We start from the raw sequence: 21,214 nt of genomic DNA on the forward strand, positions 1-21,214 counted from the left end.
GTGAAGGGAATTCAGGCCCGGTTTGAAAGCAAAGCTTTGAATGCCAACATGTTTATGTTTGCTGCAACCCCACAGCACTGTCATACTGTATGGCATCACTCGTCATGTTCCAGATGTCTTCTTTTGCATCGATTTTACATAATTTTATTTGATATAATTTAATGCCATTATACAAAAGTGGATATTCTTGCAATCAGCATTTCAAACAACGATATTTGTCGCTGTAGACATGGAGTCCGGCATGCCGTCTGCCGTTTACCGGACTCCATGTGAACGCAGCATAACCCCTTAATATACAGGCCTGTAATTACGTGATAATGTCAAGAAATAGCCAAGAAATAACAAGTATCATAATGTCTAGAAATAGCCTGGAAATAATGGTCAATTTCATAGTAATGTCGAGAAATAACGCCAAGAAATAAAGATTGATCGCGTAGAAATAGTTCAGAAATATCGGTCAATTACAAGGACTTAGTGGAGAAAAATTCTGTCCTTTCCCAAAAGATTCAAAGCATGAAAAGCATGTGTAATCTTTTGCCTTTATGAAAAACATGACATTACTATGAAATTGACTATTATTTCTAGATTGTTTCTTGACATTAATATGCAATTACTTGTTATTTCTTGACATTATTACGTAATTAATAGCCTGTAAATTAAAGGTTTACCGAAGAGATTAAGATAAAATTTAAGCGTAGTTACTATTTCAACTTTAAGTGACAGAAACGCATCTTTTGTTTAATTCAGTCATTTCAAACAGCTGCAGTCGATACAGTCATATTAACAATGGATTCCATTGACAACTTTAATATGAAATGAAACCACAGAGAGCCATCACCCGACCCTCAGCTCCCCTCTCCACGGACCTCCATCCTTCATCCCATCATTTGGGTTTTCTTGCTGCAACTTCTACTGGTTTGATCCACACCAAGGACATACGACTACCTGCATGTGTATAGTGTATATTGGTTGGCTGTCACATAGTGAGGCAGATACTACAGGTACTGTAAAGATATATTCAGATATTTTCCTCAGAAGTTGGAGACCAAAAACAGAGCTAACGGAGAATCACATTAGATTTATTTGTTAGGTCGTCAGAAACATGATGTAATTTCTGTATATGATTTAAGCAAGAAGCAATGTGTCCCTCTGTTTTGAAGCTTTATGCTAAGCTAAGCTAAACTAACCAGCTGCTGTCTGTAGCTTCATGTTTGTAGTGAGATCAGAATGTCAGTCTGCTGCTTCGTAGCCAAAACAGAAAGCCACGAAGCAGCTCTTAGGGCCGAGGACAAACAGGAAAGGTAAAGTGGATTCTCAGATTGTTTCCTGTCAGAGTATCGCCCTTCAGATTAGGACTCATCATCACTCCTCCATGCATGTTTATTATTCAACCAAAACATCCATCATTTCCTCTATCCATCCCATAACCTTCCCCTTCACTTCCTCTGATAGCCTCTCTCCTCTCCTCTCAGTTTACCCAGAGACGACTCTCCTCTTCACGCATGTTGGTTGGCAGACAGACAGTGATGAATGGACAGGCCAAGTCTTTTTTTTCTCTCTGTTTTTCTCTCTTCATTTTTCCCCCCCACTCATGTTAACACATACAAACAGGCAACGAGGTAGACGCAGGTTCCAGCAGTCCCAGTAATACCAGTTACCTTTCTTATCTCCTCAGAGCTGTTCTCTATGCCGGCAGTAAAGAGATTTTCTGTGTCGTTTGCCAGGCATCCGACTAATGGTATGTCTGTATTTAAGTTCATTTCGACACTCCTCCAGTTTTCTTTGTTATCTTGCATGACCTTTTTTGTGGGAAAACATCTCCTGTGTTTTCTGTTGTTGGGGGTTTGACGTTTGACTGCGTTAATTACATTAAACGTCTCCAGGAATTCCAAATTCTCCTCACCAGTTTCTGTTTCTCCACACACCCTCGGTGTTTGTACCTTGTGTTGTTTTTGGCCCTCACCTCTAACACCACCTGCTCTGCCTGCATTTGATAATTTGCCTCTCTGATCTCACTGTTTCTTCACAGTATGGAAGTATGTTCCTTGTGTGCAATATATCTCCCTCCTCAAGATATATTCCCACACGAAGACAATCTGTGCACACATCATAACACGTCCTCTCTTGCACTTTTTCTTCATTTTAAATCATTTATTCTGTTAATTTTCTCAGCTCTGGACACAAACTAAGGAGTAATTCAGAACCACTCTGTCAAATAGTCTTCCACTGTTGAAAGTTTCCACGTTAAATCACTGGTGGGTGTGGTCAGACAAACGTCCTCTCCTGTACCTGTAGCTCCACCCAGCAGTGTCGTCATGGTGCACTGATCCCACCTCTACATCACTGCAGCAAGGTGAGAGGTTAAACCAATGGAAATCAGGAAAGGGGGGGGGGGGGGGGGGATTCATCACCATGTATCTTGATTCTTGTGTTTCTTTAATCATTCGTTGGTGTTCACTTCACCTGTAGCTCCCAACAGGATAAAGATGTGTTCTGTGTCCGGCCTCATTTTCTAGAACTTGGGGCAATGACAGTTGTTTTCGTTTCTCAGTTGAAAGTTGAAACTGTTGACAAGAGATTGAGCAAAAAGCCTCCCCCACAGTGTGAATTCAATGTGGAGTTGAATTTTAAGCATTGTTTTGGATCACGTGAATTTAATTCAGTTTATATTTATCAAATTAGTGCCATTTCCCAAGAAGCTTTTCATCATTTCTCATTATTTACTGGAGCTGAAACAATAAGTCAAGTAAAATGCAAACAACTTTTTTTGTAACATAATGGGAATTTCTAAGTATTTTCTGATATTTCAATATCATTATTCATAATTTCAATTTTTCAATTAGTTGGAAACTATTGTCAGTGAAAATATTGTTAGTTGTGTCTCCATATTTTAAGTAATCTTCTTTTTCTACTAGATAGTGAGTGTGTTGTGCACACAGCGATCCGCTCGTACAGCAATAGACCAGCAATATCTAACTATTAAATAAATAAATCTGAGCAGTTTTCTGCTTTTTCATAGTGAGCTTGTTTGTCAGCCAATGAGATTGATGCAAAGTTTTCTTTTGGAAACAGGAGTTGTTGGGAAATTCCATGAGCGTAACTCCAAGGTTATGTCTCATATCTTTTTTTAAGCTTTAGTTTGATGAACACAGTGTGATGCTGTGCACAGGAGATTGTTCACAGATGAGCTCACTGATGGCCCCACCGGCTCTTTTCAACTGAAATGAAGAGCTGCTGCACAGCACGGGGCCATAACTCCTGTTAGGATATGTTGATGTTGAGGATTGAGGTAGGTAGCCCAGACACGGCCCAGCAGGAGAAATCCCATGTGATCCTACTGTAGCACAGGGGTCATCTGACACATTGATTCAGAGCCAGAACCAGATGTTAGCAGCTGTCAGTGTTGCTTTAGCAGGTTGTTTCTGCTGAGAACAAGTGGCCAAAGCTCAGTTAATGGCAGGTTTGTGACTCTTATCACCTTGGCTCATACATGGACGATGTGGTAACAGCTCTGGTCCTCGGGGTAGTGCAGTTTATCACAAATAGACAATCTTCTTCCCCTTTTCACCACCTTTGTTTCATCATCCTGATGTTATTTGAAAAAAAAAGGCCTGCGGATTATGGGATGTCACTGTTTTTTTTTTTCTGAAATCATTTTGATTATTTTGTCCTTGAATAATATTATTGATGACTCACTTGTTGTGTGTCTGATGTTTATTCATTGACCGTGTCATGGATTATTGGCTGTTGCTGTCTTTATCTGACGTCGGGCTCTTAAATTGAGTTTGCTTTGAAATGAGCAGGCTGGAGTGGAGTGTGTGTGTGTGTGTGTGTGTGTGTGTGTGTGTGTGTGTGTGTGTGTGTGTGTGTGTGTGTGTGTGTGTGTGTGTGTGTGTGTGTGTGTGTGTGTGTGTGTGTGTGTGTGTGTGTGTGTGTGTGTGTGTGTGTGTGTGTGTGTGTGTGTGTGTGTGTGTGTGTGTGTGTGTGTGTGTGTGTGTGTGTGTGTGTGTGTCCGCTGTGTGGGTGTGTGTGGCTGCAGCAGTGTTCATGGTTGGTCTGAGTCATTCATAACTTAAAGGTCACAGCGTGTATTGATGAAACTGCACTCTTTACAAACGCAGTCAGCGCACAGCTCTGTGTCCGTCTGTGGCACAGCTCCTGTCACTGCTGCTCCACTGTCCTCTCTGTGTCTCCTCCTCTGTCCCTACTCTGCCTCTCGCCCCCTCAGAGCCCAAAGACCAGCTCCATGTCGTCCAGCTGCTGGAGGGGCTTCCCGCCGAGCTGGCCCCGCTGGGGTTTGCCCCTCTGGCTGTGGACAGGGCCCTGGCCCACCACCTGCATCACTGTCCCTACCACCTCCGCCTCCTCAAGACTTGGCTGATGTCTGGTCAGCAGCTCCCAGAATCCCTCCATGGTCAGCTCCCATAATCCTCTAGCCCCCTTCACCCATTTGAAGCGAGTGGGACGCAGCCAGTGCCAGCTGAGCTTCGCATCGACTGCCTTTGTGAACCCGTTGCTCGTGTTTCCGGCTTTGGTTTGCGTCTGTGCATTCATCCCTTTTCCTCTTATTTCTGCCTGATCATTCCAGCCCTGCTCCATCCCATGCCAAACTGGAAACCTGTGTCTCTGTGTTGTTTGCATGACAGCCAGAGGGTTAAAGGGATAGTTGGCAAATTCTCCTATTGCCATAATCCCTATAGTCATAGCAGTAGGTTCATTACCTTTAATTATCGGTGCATGTTGTTTTGAGATCTGCGGGGCAGAGACATGAGCTGAGGTGAATGGTACAGGTCCACTGTCCTTCATCAAATTCATCAAATACACAATCCAACAACTCCAAAACGCTCTGGTGGACAAGTTGTGACCTGCACATTCACCACGCTATGAAATAATCATGTATAAATATGTAACAACACATGAAGCAAATACTCAGAACTACTTGCACTTTTGAAATCACTCCGCCCAGCAGCCGTGTCTGGAATTAAGTTCTGGCTACGCATTTGCCTCAAAAACAACTCTGTCTGTTAATATTACATTATTATTTCATAGTGTGGCGAATATTCAGAGCGTTTTAGAGTTGTTGGGTTGTGTATTTGATGAGTTTGGAGGGACAGGGGACAATGTACCGTTCACCTCCATTGTGTTCACTGAGCAGCTCACGTCTCTGCCCCACTGATCTCAAAACAACATGCACCGATAATTAAAGGTGATGAACCTACTGCTACGGGATTATGGCAATAGGCAAATATGCCAAAATGTTGAAATATCCCTTTAACAGTGGTCCTCAAAGTTTTTCAGAGGTGTCATCATACTTAAAGTCCCCCTGAAACAGCAGTTGTTATGTGTTGATTAAAGGGATAGTTCACGAAAAATTCAAATTTCACTCATTATCTACTCACCCTCATGTCGACTAAGGGCTGGGAGAAGTTTCAGAGTCCTCCGTGCCTTCTCTGAGTTACAGCGGGGCTCGGCGTAGCAGTGCATGTCCATATAACGGTTGAGAACGGAGCTCACTTTTCTTCGTCCAAAAAGACACACCAAAAAACATCCAAATACCTCCATACTGCTCGTCTGTAATGTCCCTCTTGTATTGAAGCCCCAACATGAGAAATTGTTACGTAAAAAAATTAAATAAGTCTATGTTTTAAGCTTGTTTGTAGCGGAAGCTCCCAGCACTGCTCTTCCTGGTCCGTCCAAATATCGCGCGATTTGCATTGACACCCAGTTCACGGCTCTGCAAATCGCGCGAGATTCCGGCAGAGCAACACTGGGAGCTTCGCTACAAACAAGCTTAGTTAAAACATATACTTATTTAATATTTTTCGTAAAAATTTCTCATGTGGGGGCTTCAATACAAGAGGGACATTACAGACGAGCACTATGGAGGTATTTGGATGTTTTTTGGTGTGTCTTTTTGGACGAAGAAAAGTGAGCTCCATTTGCAACCGTCATATGGACATGCAGTGCTGCACGGAGGACTCTGAAACTTCTCCCAACCCTTAGTCGACATGAGGGTGAGTAGATAATGAGTGAAATTTGAATTTTGGGTGAACTATCCCTTTAATATAGAACCTGCACAGACATGCAGCCTGTGTGTACACACTAGTAAAAGAGAAGAGTGCACTGTAGATCTCTCTGACAGGACATAATGTTGTCAGGAGAGAAGCAGCCTGAGATGAATCTTCTCCTTATGCTGATTTTAAAGGACAATTCCAGCCGAATTCAACTCTGGGGTGTATTTTCATATCATTTTAGGTCTAAAAGAATGAATCTGAAGATTTTCAGTTTAATTGCTCCTGTTTTACGGTAGTTGCATCTGTCCCCGCATCCCCACGGCAGCAATGAATGGGAGTGGATGTAAGTTCCGCTGTTTAGGCTGTTTCCAGCCCTCAAAGCCGCAATTTTTTTCCACAGACAGCGTCAGATGGCGACTCAAACATGCACCGAGAAGTTTATTTACTTCAAGCAAGCCGGCATGTTTGTAAAACTAGATCTAATTCAAAGTCTCCCGGAGTCTCGCGCGAGACCCAGTTGCAGTGCGCGGTGTATTCAGGTGCAGTGGGAAAAGCTACCGTTTGTGTCATAAACACAGGAATATCAACTCTTGACTTGCTTCAAGTAAAAAAAACTTATCGGCGCATGTTTGAGTAGCCACCTGACGCTGTCTGTGGAAAAAAATGTACACTTGAAGCAAGTAAAGAGTTGATATTCCTGTTTTTATGACACACGCGGTAGCTCCCACTGCGCCTGAATACACCAGCACTGCAACTTCGGGCTCGCGCGAGACTCCGGGAGACTTTGAATTAGATCTAGTTTTACAAACATGCCGGCTTGCTTGAAGTAAATAAACTTCTCGGTGCATGTTTGAGTAGCCATCTGACGCTGTCTGTGGAAAAAAATTGCGGCTTTGAGGGATGGAAACAGCCTAAACAGCGGAACTTACATCCACTCCCATTCATTGCTGCCGTGGCGACGCAGGGACAGACGCAACTACCGCAAAACAGGAGCGATTAAACTGAAAATCTTCAGATTCATTCTTTTAGACCTAAAATGATATGAAAATACACCCCCTAGTTGAATTCGCCTGGAATTGTCCTTTAAGTCACAGTGGAAAGTAAGTTAGAGCATCTTCTGCTGTGTTCACATAATAGTGAGAAAACCCATGTCAGTTTTTGCATTGTCTTTCTAAATGCAAGTCTGCACAAACAGGACTAATTGCTCTCCATGCATGCTGGGTGCACATTTGATGAACAGCGAGACAAACTCTTCTGTGGAAGAAGAGTTTGAGTCTTGTCTAACTGCGCTGTGTGCATCTTCCATCTGGAGGAACGGTTTGAAACGGGACATTTGTTCAGTAATGAGCTCCGTGTGGCGACTGGAGAGTGGAGAGGTGTTGATGGCATCCATTTGGCCTTCGCACAGTAAAGGTTGGGTACTGGGTGTCTCACCTAGTGTTTTTTGCACAATGTGCTTCGTGGCCAGGTGGCAGATATGCGAGTGTCTGAGAGATTTGGGTCATCATCTTATCCCTCATTTTAATTGGCTCATTAAGCGGTTTGCTGGCTTTATAAAGTGCTTCTGGGACATGCCTTGGTGTGCTGTGCATCCCTCACAGAGCTCATCATTTGCAGAGATGACTGAAATAAGTTGCAGATGTTTTGCTAGAGGAGCCAGTCGATTGACATCTCTCTGGCTCTATGTCTTTTTACTCTTTCAAGGATCATTGTTATTTCCTGTCCTCCTTTTCTCTGTCTGCCTGCCTTGGCAAGTAGCTGGATTTATGGTGCAGTGTAGCTTGAGTGTTTTTCTGCTCCCACTGCATCTAGTGTGTGAGCTGAATTTAATATCCACATGAAGAGACTGCAGCAACGCTGAGGAGGGAAATATGATGAATGCCATCCAGTTGGTGTTTCTGTGCAGCTCCTGCTTCATTAGACATGTCAGAATAAACAGGTAGAGAGGAGGATAAATGCGGTGTAGTAAACCTAAAGATACACATCTGCTGATCCAACAAACTTCCTCTCGAGGCTCTATAACATCAACTGAAGCAAAATGAGATGTTACTGTTAGTTTCCTTTTTGTCATCAAAGCTTTGGCAAAAAGACTTTTCGTGTTGAACAGCGATCTTGGCTTGGCCAAGTGAACAAAGCGGCTTTGGCCAAAATCCAGTAGGAGAAGACAGAGCAGTTGTTAGAGAATGAACAGTGTTTCTCCATGAATCTATCGAAAAACTGTTAAAGGGGACATATTATGGGAATATCACATTATGAAGGCTCTTTAAAGGGATAGTTCAACATTTTGGCAAATTGGCCCATTGCCATAATCGCTATAGTGATAGCAGTAGGTTCGTTACCTTTAATTGTCAGTGTAAGCTATTTTTAGAACGGTGGAGCGGAGCAGCAGGCTGCTCAGGGCTATACTATGGAGGTTAAGGGAATTTCTTGGTTTTCCTCATCAAACTCATCAAATACACAACCCAACAACTCCAAAAAGCTGTCGTGGACAAGTTGTGAGCTGCACAATCACCACGCTATGAGATAATAACGGAACGTTACGAGACGGAGCTGTTTAAGAGGTAAATTCGTGCAAAACCGCTGATGCGCGTTGCGTTCAGGGACAGTTTTTCAGCAAGCAGACTCTGTATTTACCCTGTATTTACCTCGAAAACGGCTCCGTTTCGTAACGTTCCATTATTATCTCATAGCGTGGTGATTGTGCAGCTCACAACTTGTCCACGAAAGCGTTTTGGAGTTTTGGGATTTTGTATTTGATGAGTTTGATGAGTTCTAAAAAAAGCTTACACCGACAATTAAAGGTAACGAACCTACTGCTATGACTATAGCGATTATGGCAATGGGCCAATTTGCCAAAATGTTGAACTATCCCTTTAAAGGCCCCATGGCATGAAAAATGTGATTTTGGTTATTTGTTCATGCTTGGGGAGGTCTCTGGGCCACGTATATACTGTCCCATGCATCAAACTGGTCATAAACGGAGAAACACACACCGCCCATTTGTAGGAACATTCTATTTGAGACGAGCAGATAGCACTTCCTCCTTTCTGTGATGTCACACACAAGGTAACTCCGCCCACCGTGACCAGTTGTTATTTTTCAAGTTCTATGAATGCAGCTTAGGTTTCAGTTACTTGCCTGTGATTGGCCCGACTACATGCCACTCTAAAACAGTCAGCCAATCAGAAGAGAGGTTCTCATTCTCTCTTCTGATTGGCCAAATGACCTGTGCCTGTTAGAACTCCAGAAAGAGGCAACAGAAAGGGGCAATATCGACGATATTAAGCAGATCACAGGTACTCAAAACCAATGATACATCTTGTTAGGGATATCAGCAGGTAAATAAACCCAGAGAAAAGTGCACAGCATGGGGCCTTTAACATATATTTAGGTGTTTGTCTTGCCTTCTGGCCCCCAAAATGTGAGAATTGACAAAAAATCTGTAATTTTCAGGCTCCCTAGGTTGAAATCCATGTGGTTTTACAAGCTGTTCCCTCGGTTTTTTTCCAGTGATGTAACTAGCTTTCGAATTTGCATAACCCCACCCCTACCTGGTACCAGTAGAAGGGGTGGGGCAAGCAGTGGTTCATTTGCATTTAAGGGGACAGGCACCGATACCAGCCGTTCTGAACAGGGCTGTTTAGAGAGGATGAAAAGAGCTGTGATGTTTGATCCTTGAGGTATTTTGACCGAAGCATGTCACAGACATGTCTTTAAGACACCTGGGAACTATTTTAATTTGTGGAAAAGGAGCAGAATATGTCTCCTTTAAAGCAGCTGTTGGAAGTATCCTCCCTCTGAGACCTGATTCACTGTGCTGTGGTGTGTCACACATCTGGCTGGCAATGAAATGTCATGTAGGCGTATTTACAAGCTGAGCAAAACAAGTGTTCACAATCATTTACATATTTCGTCCATGGAGGGTCACATGAATGATCCCGTGAGAACCATTAACAGTCAACTAATTATGAAGGGTGGAAATTCATATTGGCTGATGTGCAGTTGACTGCAGTCCGTCGTGCTTGTGTGGTTAGATGAGACAACAGCCGTGGAGCAAATCTGTAGCGGTAACACATTAGTCATGGAGACGTGAGGCTGATCAGCATGTTCTCTGAGGAGATGGATGAACTGAACTCCATCCATCGAGTGACTCCATCATGTTCGTTGTACTGAGTTTTACTGGACTGTGTTGCACTTTGTCAGCTTGCCGTGTTCAGTTGTTGTTTCTCAGCAACATAGAGGGAAAATGAAGTGCATGGATGGATATATGTCCTCATAAATCCCCAAAACTCTACATAACTCTTTCGTGAGGTTGTGGCTGATTCATTTTCCTACAGTTGATCCTAAGGATCATGTGGCTCTGTTCATCATTAAGTTTATGGCAGCTCAAATTATTGTTCTGTGATCCCATTTTTAAAAAGAAAATAGATATTCAAATTTACAAAAAAAAATAGATTAAAGTAAGTATTTTCCATTTTCCCAAGATTTTTTTTTTTACAGTGTAGATTCACTGTTTTTGCCTCCTGATGGTCCATTACTGTTGGTGGCTTTCCATTTCCATCATCCCCTAACATAAAACACTGTTTAATCATCATACATGACAACTACAACTGACAGTCACTATGACAACAGTGAGCAGCTGTTGGTCACTTAAACTTGATGACTCACCATTATGCATCATCTGTCCCCCATGTGTGCAATATAGAGTTCGTCTTTTGAGATAATTAACATCTACAATTGAATCAGTGAACAAAGTCATACACCGATCAGGCCTAACATTCTGAGCACTGACTGGTGAAGTGAATAACACTGAATAACTTCATCATGGCTCCTGTTAGTGGGTGGGATACACTGTATTAGGCAGCAGGTGAACATGTTGTCCTCAAAGTTGATGTGTTAGAAGCAGGAAAAATGTTCAGTGATCCAGTTCTCCAAGGACGACTGGGTCTCTCTCATCTTGTGGGCTGTTCCCGGTCTGCAGTGGTCAGGATCTATCAACAGTTGGTCCAAGGAAGGAACAGTGGTGAAGCGGCCACAGGCTCATTGATACACGTGGGGAGAGAAGGCTGACCCATGTGCTCCCATCCAACAGACCAGATACTGTTGCTCAGACTGCTGCTTCTGATAGAAAGCGGTCAGGATACACAATGCAGCAAAAGGGACCAACACAATATTAGACAGGTGATCAGAGTGTTATGGCTGATAAGTTTAAGTATCATAATTTCATCACTTCCAATATGAGTCTGAAGTCTGACCTCAGACTTTGACAGTTTGTCCACTGTCCCAATGACACCAACATGATAAAGACACAGATTAATCTTCCATGGGAATTAGAGGGAGCTGGTGCACATCATTTAATTTGACATTAATGACACTTGTTGATATGGTCTCACTAACTAAAGAATTAACCAGTTAACATCAGCCATATTATATGTCTGCTGACATATATCTGACTACTACACTCACGGTGTCTGTAGGAGCCCGACACAGTTACTAAGTGTAGATCTTAGAGCTGCCTAAAGGTCTGTGTGGCTAGTTAACCAATAAAAGCGGCCGCTGCGCTGAGAGAGTGACCAGCCGACATGCACAGAGAGCTGTAACTGCTCGTCCACTTGTTTCGGTTCTGATGGAGAAGTGGTACGATCAGCTGTCCCGTCTGTCTGTGTCTGTGTGTGGTGTCTGTGCTGCAGGGTTTGAAGGCTGCTCCATGGTGCCCTCTATCTACCCACTGGAGACGCTGCACAACTCGCTGTCACTGAAGCAGGTGGACGAGTTTCTCAACAGGGTGTGTGAGAGCAGCAGCGAGACACACGCCAAAACCATGAAAGGTAGGTTTACAACAAATATGGTTACCTATTTGTTTTCATTGTTTAGTTGTTTTCAAGATTCAAGATTTCTTTATTTGTCATTACTCAGGCACAAACGTACAGAACAAATGAAATACTGTTCCCCCAGCAAGTACCAGTAGCCTACCACAGAGACTGTGAAATCAGGAACAGGTCAAATATATTGATAAAATAAAATCACTTAAGTAGCACTTCAACATAAAAACATAAAACACACAGCTGGAGCCTGAGCACAGTGTGTAAAGATGCTTAGAGTGCATCACCATGTACATGACAGCACAGGGTTTGAATGTAGCACAAGATGTAGCTCTGCATTGGATATGAAATGCAGATAAATGAAGTCACTGGGAGGCTACAGTACATTAATTATAAACATCACCAAATTAATGAATAGTTTAAACACAAACTGTAATTAAAGCTGAGTTTTTGTCCCAACCACAGGCAAATTAAAACGAGAAGATTAGAAAAGTTATTGATGTACTGTCTGTATCAGCAGTGTCTTTCAATGTGCTTGTAAAGCCAAGTGCAAACACTGAGAAATTCAGACATTGACTCATTTTCTATGTTGCCTATTTACACTGCGTCTGGGGAAAAATACAATGTGTCTTTGTGGTTGTTTAATATATTGATCAGTCCCTGGTGACAAGACAGTGATCTTGAACACACGGCATCAAGGATATATTTTAAAACGAACTGTCTTCTTGACTGTTATTCTCCTGATGCAAGGACATGTCATCATGTGATTTAGTGACTCAGTGTCACCAGGGAAGCCTGTAATCAGAGGTTCAAGACTACAAACCACAAAGTATTTGGATGATGGCTGTTTGAATATGTCCAGTTCTGTTCTTAAATTGCCCTGAAATATTCCTGTAGTATTGAACTGATTTAAGTGGAATAGACAATTAAAGGGATAGTTCAACATTTTGGCAAATTCGCCCATTGCCATAATCCCTATAGTTTTAGGAGTAGGTTCGTTACCTTTTAATTGTAGGTGCAAGCTGTTTTTAGATCAGTGGGGCAGAGATACAAGCTGCTGGTATTTCTGGGTTTCCCTCATCAGACTCATCAAATACACAATCCAACAACTCCAAAACACTCCCATTGACAAGTTGTGGCCTGCACAATCACACCACGCTATGAAATAATTACATATAATTACAACACATGAAGCAAACACTCTGAACCACTTGCGTTTTTGAAATCACTCTGCCCAGCAGCCATGTCTGGGATGTAGTTCCGGCTACGCATTTGCCTCGAAAACAACTCTGTCTCATAATGTTCCATTATTTCATAGCGTGGTGAATGTGCAGGTCACAACTTGTCCATGAAAGCGTTTTGGAGTTTGATGAGGGAAATCCGGAAATACCATATATGCTTCTGTAACGTTACTGAGCAGCTTGTATCTCTGCTCCGCCGATCTAAAAACAGCTTGCACCGACAATTAAAAGTAATGAACCTACTGCTAAAACTATAGGGATTATGGCAATGGGCGAATTTGCCAAAATGTTGAAATACCCCTTTAAGTAAAACCAGCTTGGATATCTGACATGTGGAGGTTGACTCATGTTTTGTTGTGTCTTTGCTCCAGCTCTGTCCGGCCTGTTCGACTCTCAGAGCCAGACGTCTCTGTACAGCCCCCAGCAGCCTCTGTCCTCCTCTGGATCGGAGACGTCCCTCCGGCCTCCCAGTCAGCCTCGGTGGCGTGAGTGTTCTGTAGATCTTTTACGTCCTTATGACCTGAATTCATTTATTCTTATAGGTGACTGCCCAATATAGTTCCTTAGAGATCAACCCAGAACCCAGATCCACTGGCTGTGCTTGTGTTGTTGTGTTGCGTTTCTCTCTAGCGCTCTCCTGCCATATATAATCTTTTAAATCTTCACTTTACAACCAGTTCCAAGATGGTTCTGTGTTGCACCCTAACTATCTGGCACATCAGTTTAGCTGTGTGTCACAAAATTGTTCCATGTGGCACTAAACACCCATAAGACTTTAATGCTAAATGAATATTTTTAGATGCAGTTATTGTCATAGATAAATGAGTAAATACATCCAAGACACTGGCTGTTAAGATCAAAATAAAATCACTCATATAAGACTCTCAATGATAGACCGGGGTCACTAAGCAGCTCCTACTCTCTGGGAGTCTGGAACGAGGCTTTTAATCCCGGGCTGATCCAGCCTGTGTGTGAAAATGAGAAAGAGACGGAGAAGCAGACTGATGCTGAGAAGACTGTGCCCGCTCAGCAAAAACCTCCATGAAGATGAATGGCTCTCGCTCAGCTCCCCCACCGGCAGCGTGACCTTCACGTTGAAGGTTGTAGCAGTGACCTGATAGGCGTTCATTTATCTCCTGTGACCTGGTGGTAACGGATACTGAAGGTCACATCCTCCGTCCCTCGTCAGCTGAGAGGCAACCTGTCCGTCCTTGAACACAGCTCAGGACCAGGCCTGCAGCCAACCATCACATCTATTATTTATCATGTGTTTGTTACTTTTTTCGGCTGATGTATTGATTTTTAGTGAAGAGAGAAATATGCTGCTGGATGTGCAAGATAAATCAAGAACAAGTAAATCACTCTGCTCTTAAATCTGTGAACTATTTTCATCAACAGGAGCAACACGTTTATGTGTGAATCTGGTCAAAGGTCAAAGTCACAGTGACCTCAAAATACACTATGCTAATTATCATGCAATTTAACACTAATATACTTTTTTTTAAGCATGTGTATTAGTTTTTGTTTGCAATTTACAGCAAATCAAACAAGACATTCTTACAAGCAAGAAACAGAGCAAACTTTTTCTCCCTATTCTCCCTCCCTTCCCCTCTTCCCCTTGCTAAATAAGTAAAACACTAAAACTATAAAAATAAGATTAATAGGATAAAATGATGGAGAGATAACAGTCTGTATCCAAAGGTCAAATGTCATCTTGACGGCCAGTTTAAGCTTTTTAATGAGGTCGACCGAGTCCTTTTCAGAGCAAACAGAGCTATTTTGTGAATGGAGGGGTTTAAACCCGTGCCTGCTTCTCTGATTGGGAGAGCAGGGGAATGACGCTCACGTGATCGGTTACTACATCAACCAATAAAACAAATGTTATGATGTACAGTGTATACATATTAAAATATTCAAAGACATGATTTGATACACAGAATACAGAGATAGAAGCCGCGTCTATAGGCACCATTAAAAAAAAACAAGACAAATTCATCTCCTCATTTAGACCTTTTGGCTCTAAGGTGATGGTGGCCTCCGAGGACAAAAAAAAAAAACTTGTTCTCCAGGACTGGGGGTATTTCAGGAGCATGGAGCGATGAGGTGAAGATCTAAACCATTTTATGTCTGCTGGTTCCTCCTCCTTCTTCTTTCCTTCTGCCTTCTTCCTCATTGGTTTATTTATGCACATGAAACACGCTCTCTGGTTGGCTGGATTTTCCGTTCGGGCTGCCGTACAAACATGGCGGCACAAGATGGCGACGCTCTCTAAAGCAAGACCCTTGCTATATGTAGGCTATATATAAAAGAATAATTATAAGGCTATACCAAATTAATTTTATTTTATAGCGATTATACACTTATACAAATATATTCATTGGTAGTATATTCAGATTTTGCCAATAAACCTTGACAATTATTACACACTGGACCTTTAAATGATCATGATATTAAATGGAGAAAAGCAGCAGACTCTCTAATGGGAGAAGCTGAAACCAGTAAATATTTCTCATTTTTGTTTGATGAATTACTTTGATTTGATTTATTGATTCAGGATTGATTTTTGTTCCTGCTCTTCACAAGGTCAACACTGAACTGTCAGCTTTTCCTTGAAGGATTAATTGTCTATCATTGATTTCTATTCATCCGCTAATACAGTGATTCCCAACTAGCACATTGCAGGGGGTAGGTGGAAACACTGATTCATCTATTTTCAACATAAGTAAATCTTCTTGGTTATTTCATAAGCCCATTACTAAAATGGTACGTATGCTACAATGATTTTCATTTCATTGTCAGTTGTTATGTTTTAAATGACCACCATTGGAGAATCACCAACACGGATGAGTGAGGGTTGAACTCATGGTCTGACAAACCGGACCAAACAGGTTGGGAACCACTGATCTAATAGATGATCAGTTACTTTGAGCACCACCCTGAGATAACTGTCATGAATTCAGCACAGTGGGTTGTATTTCATGAAACACATTAAACAGCTAAAAGGCCCCAAACTGTCAGATGAGCTAAGTAACAGCAGCAGTGGTGACCGTCCTGTGGGATCAGTTATAAACTCCAGTAAAATGGAACAGCCCAGTCCATCCTTTTCATTGTTGTTCTCCTCCTCCTCCTCCTCTTCTCCTCCTTCTTTCAGCCTGTTTTTCTCTTTTCTCCCCCTGCACTATGAGGTGATTAATTTATCCTCTTACAGCTGTTGTTGGTTGATCTGCTCTCAGATCTCTCTTTTCCTTCCCTCTCTCCTTCCACCAGCATTGTGTTGTATTTACACTGGGCTCACTCCGGGTGACTCCTCAGCTCTCTGTTCTGGTCTCGGTCTGTTCTCTGTCCCGTCGGTACCTGCTCCAGATCCCAGCCTCTGTAACCGCTGAGAGCCGGTTCAGGCTGGTTCATCACGCAGCGTCCAGGCAGGGCGCTGGAGGTTAGAGCTGCCTCAATAGGACACTTGTTCTGCTGCTGCTGTGACACTGCCTGTAGTTAAAGGACAGCTGTTTGCATGAGCAGAGCCACACTATGTCACACACTCACTGTGATTTCATTCATTCAGTTAAAAATATGTATATATTAATAGAATAATATACAGTAATAATATTTAATATATCTTGCCAGATTATCATTATACATACTGACTTAAAGGTCCAGTGTGTAAAAATGTAAAAAGGTTCATTGGCAAAATCTGAATACTACCTATGAATAGAAAAATGTTCAAAACGAGGAGCGCTACGTGGACTCCTTTCTCAAAACTAGAGGTGCTCTTTGGAGAGGGATCCAAGGGATGTGGAAAAACTAAGAAAAACTCCAAGGCACTCTCTTGAGTTAATAAAAATGCCTTTTCGTTTCAGCATCAAGCCTTCATTTGACTCCCTGATGAAGGCTTGATGCCGAAACGCATCGTAGTCATTTTAAACATGTCATTGTGACAATGCCAGATTAATTAAAGGCATTTTTTATTAACTCAAGAGAGTGCCTTGGAGTTTTTCTTTGTTTTTCTTTGTTTTTCCACTACCTATGAATAGATTTGTGCAAGTATATAATCACTATAAAATAAAATTTGTTTCGTTTTCGTAGCCTTATCCACAAGTTTCCGAACGTCATCTATGGTAATTTCCGGTGGAATTGTACGTTTACGTTTCCATGGTTTTCAGTCGTTGTCATAGTTGCGGTAAAGGCATGGATCTATTAATGCTGGCTTTTAACATGGATGTCAATTTGTGTGATATCCATTGTTAAAAGCTGGTGTGATTATCCATGCGTTTTACAGATTTTCATTGAAAAAAAAAAATCCATGCATTTACCGCGACTACAGAAACCATGGAAACGTAAACATAAAATTCCACCGGAAGAGCAAAACCTGCTGACTTTCAGAAAAAGGTGGATAATTCTTCTTTTATAGATACATATAGCAAGGGTTCACCTCATCGCTCCATGCTCCTGAAATACTCCCAGTCGTGGTAAACAAGTCCTTTAAATGTGAGGATTCATCAAGCCCAAAAAAACTGTTCTCCGTGGCAACAGAGGATGAAGTACTGAGGGGATGGTGCTGTTGCTTTCCTGTGTTTTAAACCTGATAACCCCTGGCCCCTCATTTCATTTAATAACCCTCCACATGACGTACCAACAGTCCAGTTCCCCCACAAACAGCGAGGATGAGCTGAATGCCTCCGTCACCGGTCAGCAGAGGTTTAAAAATCCTAGGATTTAGTAGCAGAGAATTGATCTGTTATCAGATGTTTGTACAGTTTGTGCAAATCGCTGTGTGCACTGGGATCATTGCGTTTCTCAGCAACAGAGATAATTGACTGAATCTTCTGTTTGTTTTTTTTTGTTCAGATGGCAGCATCCCCTCCAGTGAGGTGTCCAGTGCGGGCCCCTCCTCCCCCATCACTGAGAGCTCAGGCCTCAACTTCAGCTTCAGTGAGTAGACTGAGGCTGTGTGCAAAACACAAAAGGACTTCTGGGAAGCTGAGGTCATGATCGAAAGACCACCATGGTGTTCTTCTGATAACATAATCAGTAAAAAAAAAAGAAGAAGAAGAAGAAGAAAAAAACACTGGAGGAAGATGCAGATGCTCTGCTCTGTTATTCCAAACACAGACTGCTTGAGGACCTGGACTCCAGCTCCACCCTCCCCGCTCTGTGCTGGGCCTTCATGTTCCTCTTCAGTTTCTCTCTACATGTTCATCCACCAGCTCTCACTGACTGTGTTACATTCAGACCAGCTGTGCCTTCAGTTGCCCATGTTCTACAGTAGCTAAAACTCACATGTTCTACAGTAGCTAAAACCCACATGTTCTACAGTAGCTAAAACCATGTTCTACAGTAGCTAAAACCCACATGTTCTACAGTAGCTAAAACCATGTTATACAGTTGCTAAAACATGTTATACGGTACTGTGCAAAAGTTTTAGGCAGATGTGAAATGCAGTGAATGGACAGAAGATAAATCTAAATCAAATCAGTATTTGGTGTGACCCACCCTCTGCCTTCAAAACAGCATGAATTCTTCTAGGTTCTTGCACACAGGCAGAATAGCAGAACAACCACAGATCTTGTGTGGATGTCGGCCTCCTCAGATCCTTCTGTCTCTTCATGTAAACCCAGACAGACTCCATGATGAAGAGATCAGGGCTCAGTGGAGGCCAGTACATCACTTCTAGGACTTCTTGTTCTTCTTTAGGCTTGAACATACTGTACGGTGACATGCAAAAGTTTGGGCACCCCTGGTCAAAATGTCTGTTAATGTGAACAGTTCATCAAGTGGAAGATGAAAGGATATCCAAAAGGTATAACATTACAGATGACACATCTTTTACATTTTCAAATGACTGAATGAGTAAAAGAAAAGGACCTGCAGTAAAAGTTTGGCCACCCTCATAGTACCTAGACTCCCAGACTGATGGTATTGCATGATGGGTAAGCATTCTTACTTTACTGCCTAAAACTTTTGCATAGTGCTGTATTTTGAGGAATCCTGTTTTCTTTCTGACCTGACCTGCAGATATTTCAGCTGAAATCCACAACAGACTGAGTGGAAGCATCAACAGTAACGTAACCGTAATCTCTGCTGCATTAGAACAGCACAGCAGCCCGGCCTGAGAGGAAAATGTGGCCGTAGCTTTTTGAACTTGACATGAAACTGAGTGACATTTGACAACTTCCACTTCAAAGCCTCAAATATCAGAACCTCAGCTGAGAGCGGCGGCTGAACGAAATTGTGTAAGCTCCCGAAATATATATCTGCACTCTGTTGCCTAGTATTACATGAGAGGACTAATATCACTTTCATAACTCAATGCCAAATCTGATGCTACAGCCACCGAGCAGTTAGCCTAGTTTAGCACAAAGACAGGAAACGGGGGAGGGGGGATGAGCTTGTCTGGCTCAGTCCAAAAATAACACATCAGCACCGCTAATTAACACCACATATCTTTCTTTTTTTTGTTTGTTTGTTTTCTTTTTTTAATTTGCACAGAAGCACAGTATGAAAACAGGCGTTTGGTTTTACAGTTGTGTTTGTCTGCTGAATTATTGATCTGCTGGCTGCAGCGGCTCACTGGAGTTTTCTCACAGAGTCATTTGTACAGTACGGCCTCTGTCTGTCTGAACTGAGGAGATGTTACATGCTAAGTAACAGTGAGCTGTAGCCATGATGGTGAGATATGTAGATGTTGTTTCTCCCTGTGTCTTCTGGCTGCTGAATCCATCAGACAGTGATGTAGATCCTCTCATCCCACTGTTCCTTTAACATCCATTCTTTGGCCCACATTAGCTCGGTACCTGCTGCCACTGGTTAGTGGCTTATTGTTCCCAGCATTTTTTAATTTATTCATCCTACCAAAATAAGAAGACTCCATCTTGAACTGTGTGATGTAAAGCTTGAGCCAGCTTGATCAAACCAACAGTCCTGATGATCGTCTGCTGTTCAATGGAAACTATTAACCTGTAAATGTGCCTTTTAAATAACTAGAGAGATTTAAGTCAGAGTATTCTACACACTGTGGGTCTCCTGCTGTATTTTTTTTTTATTTTTTTTTTATGATTTCATTTTGGGGGGCAGTCAAATGAAAATTAAAAAAAAAACAACAATCTGGAATAGATCAGAATGAAAGGGAAAAACCACTTGATTATCTGTCTGGTATTAATGTGCTTTTACATAATGAGGACTACCTGATACTGCTCTGTTTGTTTGTGTTCACATGCAGCTTGAAATGACATGTGTGTTCAATGTTAAATCAATCAAAGGATGGACTGTAAAGACAAGTGATGCTCAGGTAGAGAGATCATGAATTTTATCAGCTTGTGACTAAACTGGGGATTAATTCACTTGGAGTTCATTATTGAAATGATGTAAAAGTGTTTTGAATTTACTTTCAATCTCTAAAGAAATCATTTTATTACTTTGACCAAAAGTTCCAGCTCTGATTGTAGAGAGTGCAGTAATTACCGGCTCCTATCGGCCTCATGAACTGACCCCAACACCTGCTGTACAACAGAAACATGTTTATATTTTAGTTTTCATGAAAGAGCGACTTTTAGACTTGAATAGAATGTCTCAGTTTTTACTAGTAGGAGGGTTGTCGTAGGTATTTATGTGATTATTTAAGGAGCTATTTAAAGCCAGCCAAAGACGCGTGTGTTTTCTCTGACCAGTTTGGCTGCTACAGAACAAAGTCGAGGTTGAACTCGTGAAATCTGTGACATTTGTGTCGTGTGTGTGATCTGTGATCCTTCCTGGTTCAGGTCAGGGTGTTGAAAAGAGGAGGAGGGGGGGGGGGGGGGTCCTAATAAAATACAAATAATTAAACAGTGTTCAGTTTGTTATTGAAGAGAACAAATTACTGTGTGTGTGGGGGGGAGGGGGGGGGGGTTATTAATGGTCTAGTCCAGACACATACGCCTGTTATTGCTCCATAAACAAAGCTGTGCCAGTGCCAACATCTCTCTCTCTCTGTCCTGTGCTCTTCTCCCTCTTTTAGCCACCCGTTTCTCTCTCTCCTCCTACTCCTGTTCTCTTCTGTTATCCCTTCCCTTTCCCTCCTCTCCACTCATCCATTCCTGCTTCCTCTACTCTTTTATCTCCTCTCATTTCTTTCAGCTCACTCTTTTTTCTAGTCCTGTTTTCT

General features: G+C 42.2%; 1 protein-coding gene across 2 annotated transcripts in view; it reads left to right on the plus strand.

Moving 5' to 3' along the window:
* Positions 1 to 19,436, plus strand: part of ppip5k1b (diphosphoinositol pentakisphosphate kinase 1b) — a 51,927-nt gene extending 32,491 nt beyond the window's left edge. For both annotated transcript variants that reach the window (XM_083974531.1, XM_083974532.1), the window contains 3 exons: positions 11,705 to 11,842; positions 13,449 to 13,562; positions 17,923 to 19,436. In XM_083974531.1, the coding sequence (XP_083830657.1) occupies positions 11,705 to 11,842; positions 13,449 to 13,562; positions 17,923 to 18,014 (344 nt within the window). In that variant the 3' untranslated portion in view covers positions 18,015 to 19,436. The remainder of the gene's footprint in view (positions 1 to 11,704; positions 11,843 to 13,448; positions 13,563 to 17,922) is intronic.
* The last annotated feature ends 1,778 nt before the right edge of the window (positions 19,437 to 21,214 follow it).

Source organism: Trachurus trachurus, assembly GCF_905171665.1.
Source record: "Trachurus trachurus genome assembly, chromosome: 6".
Lineage (NCBI taxonomy): Eukaryota > Metazoa > Chordata > Actinopteri > Carangiformes > Carangidae > Trachurus > Trachurus trachurus.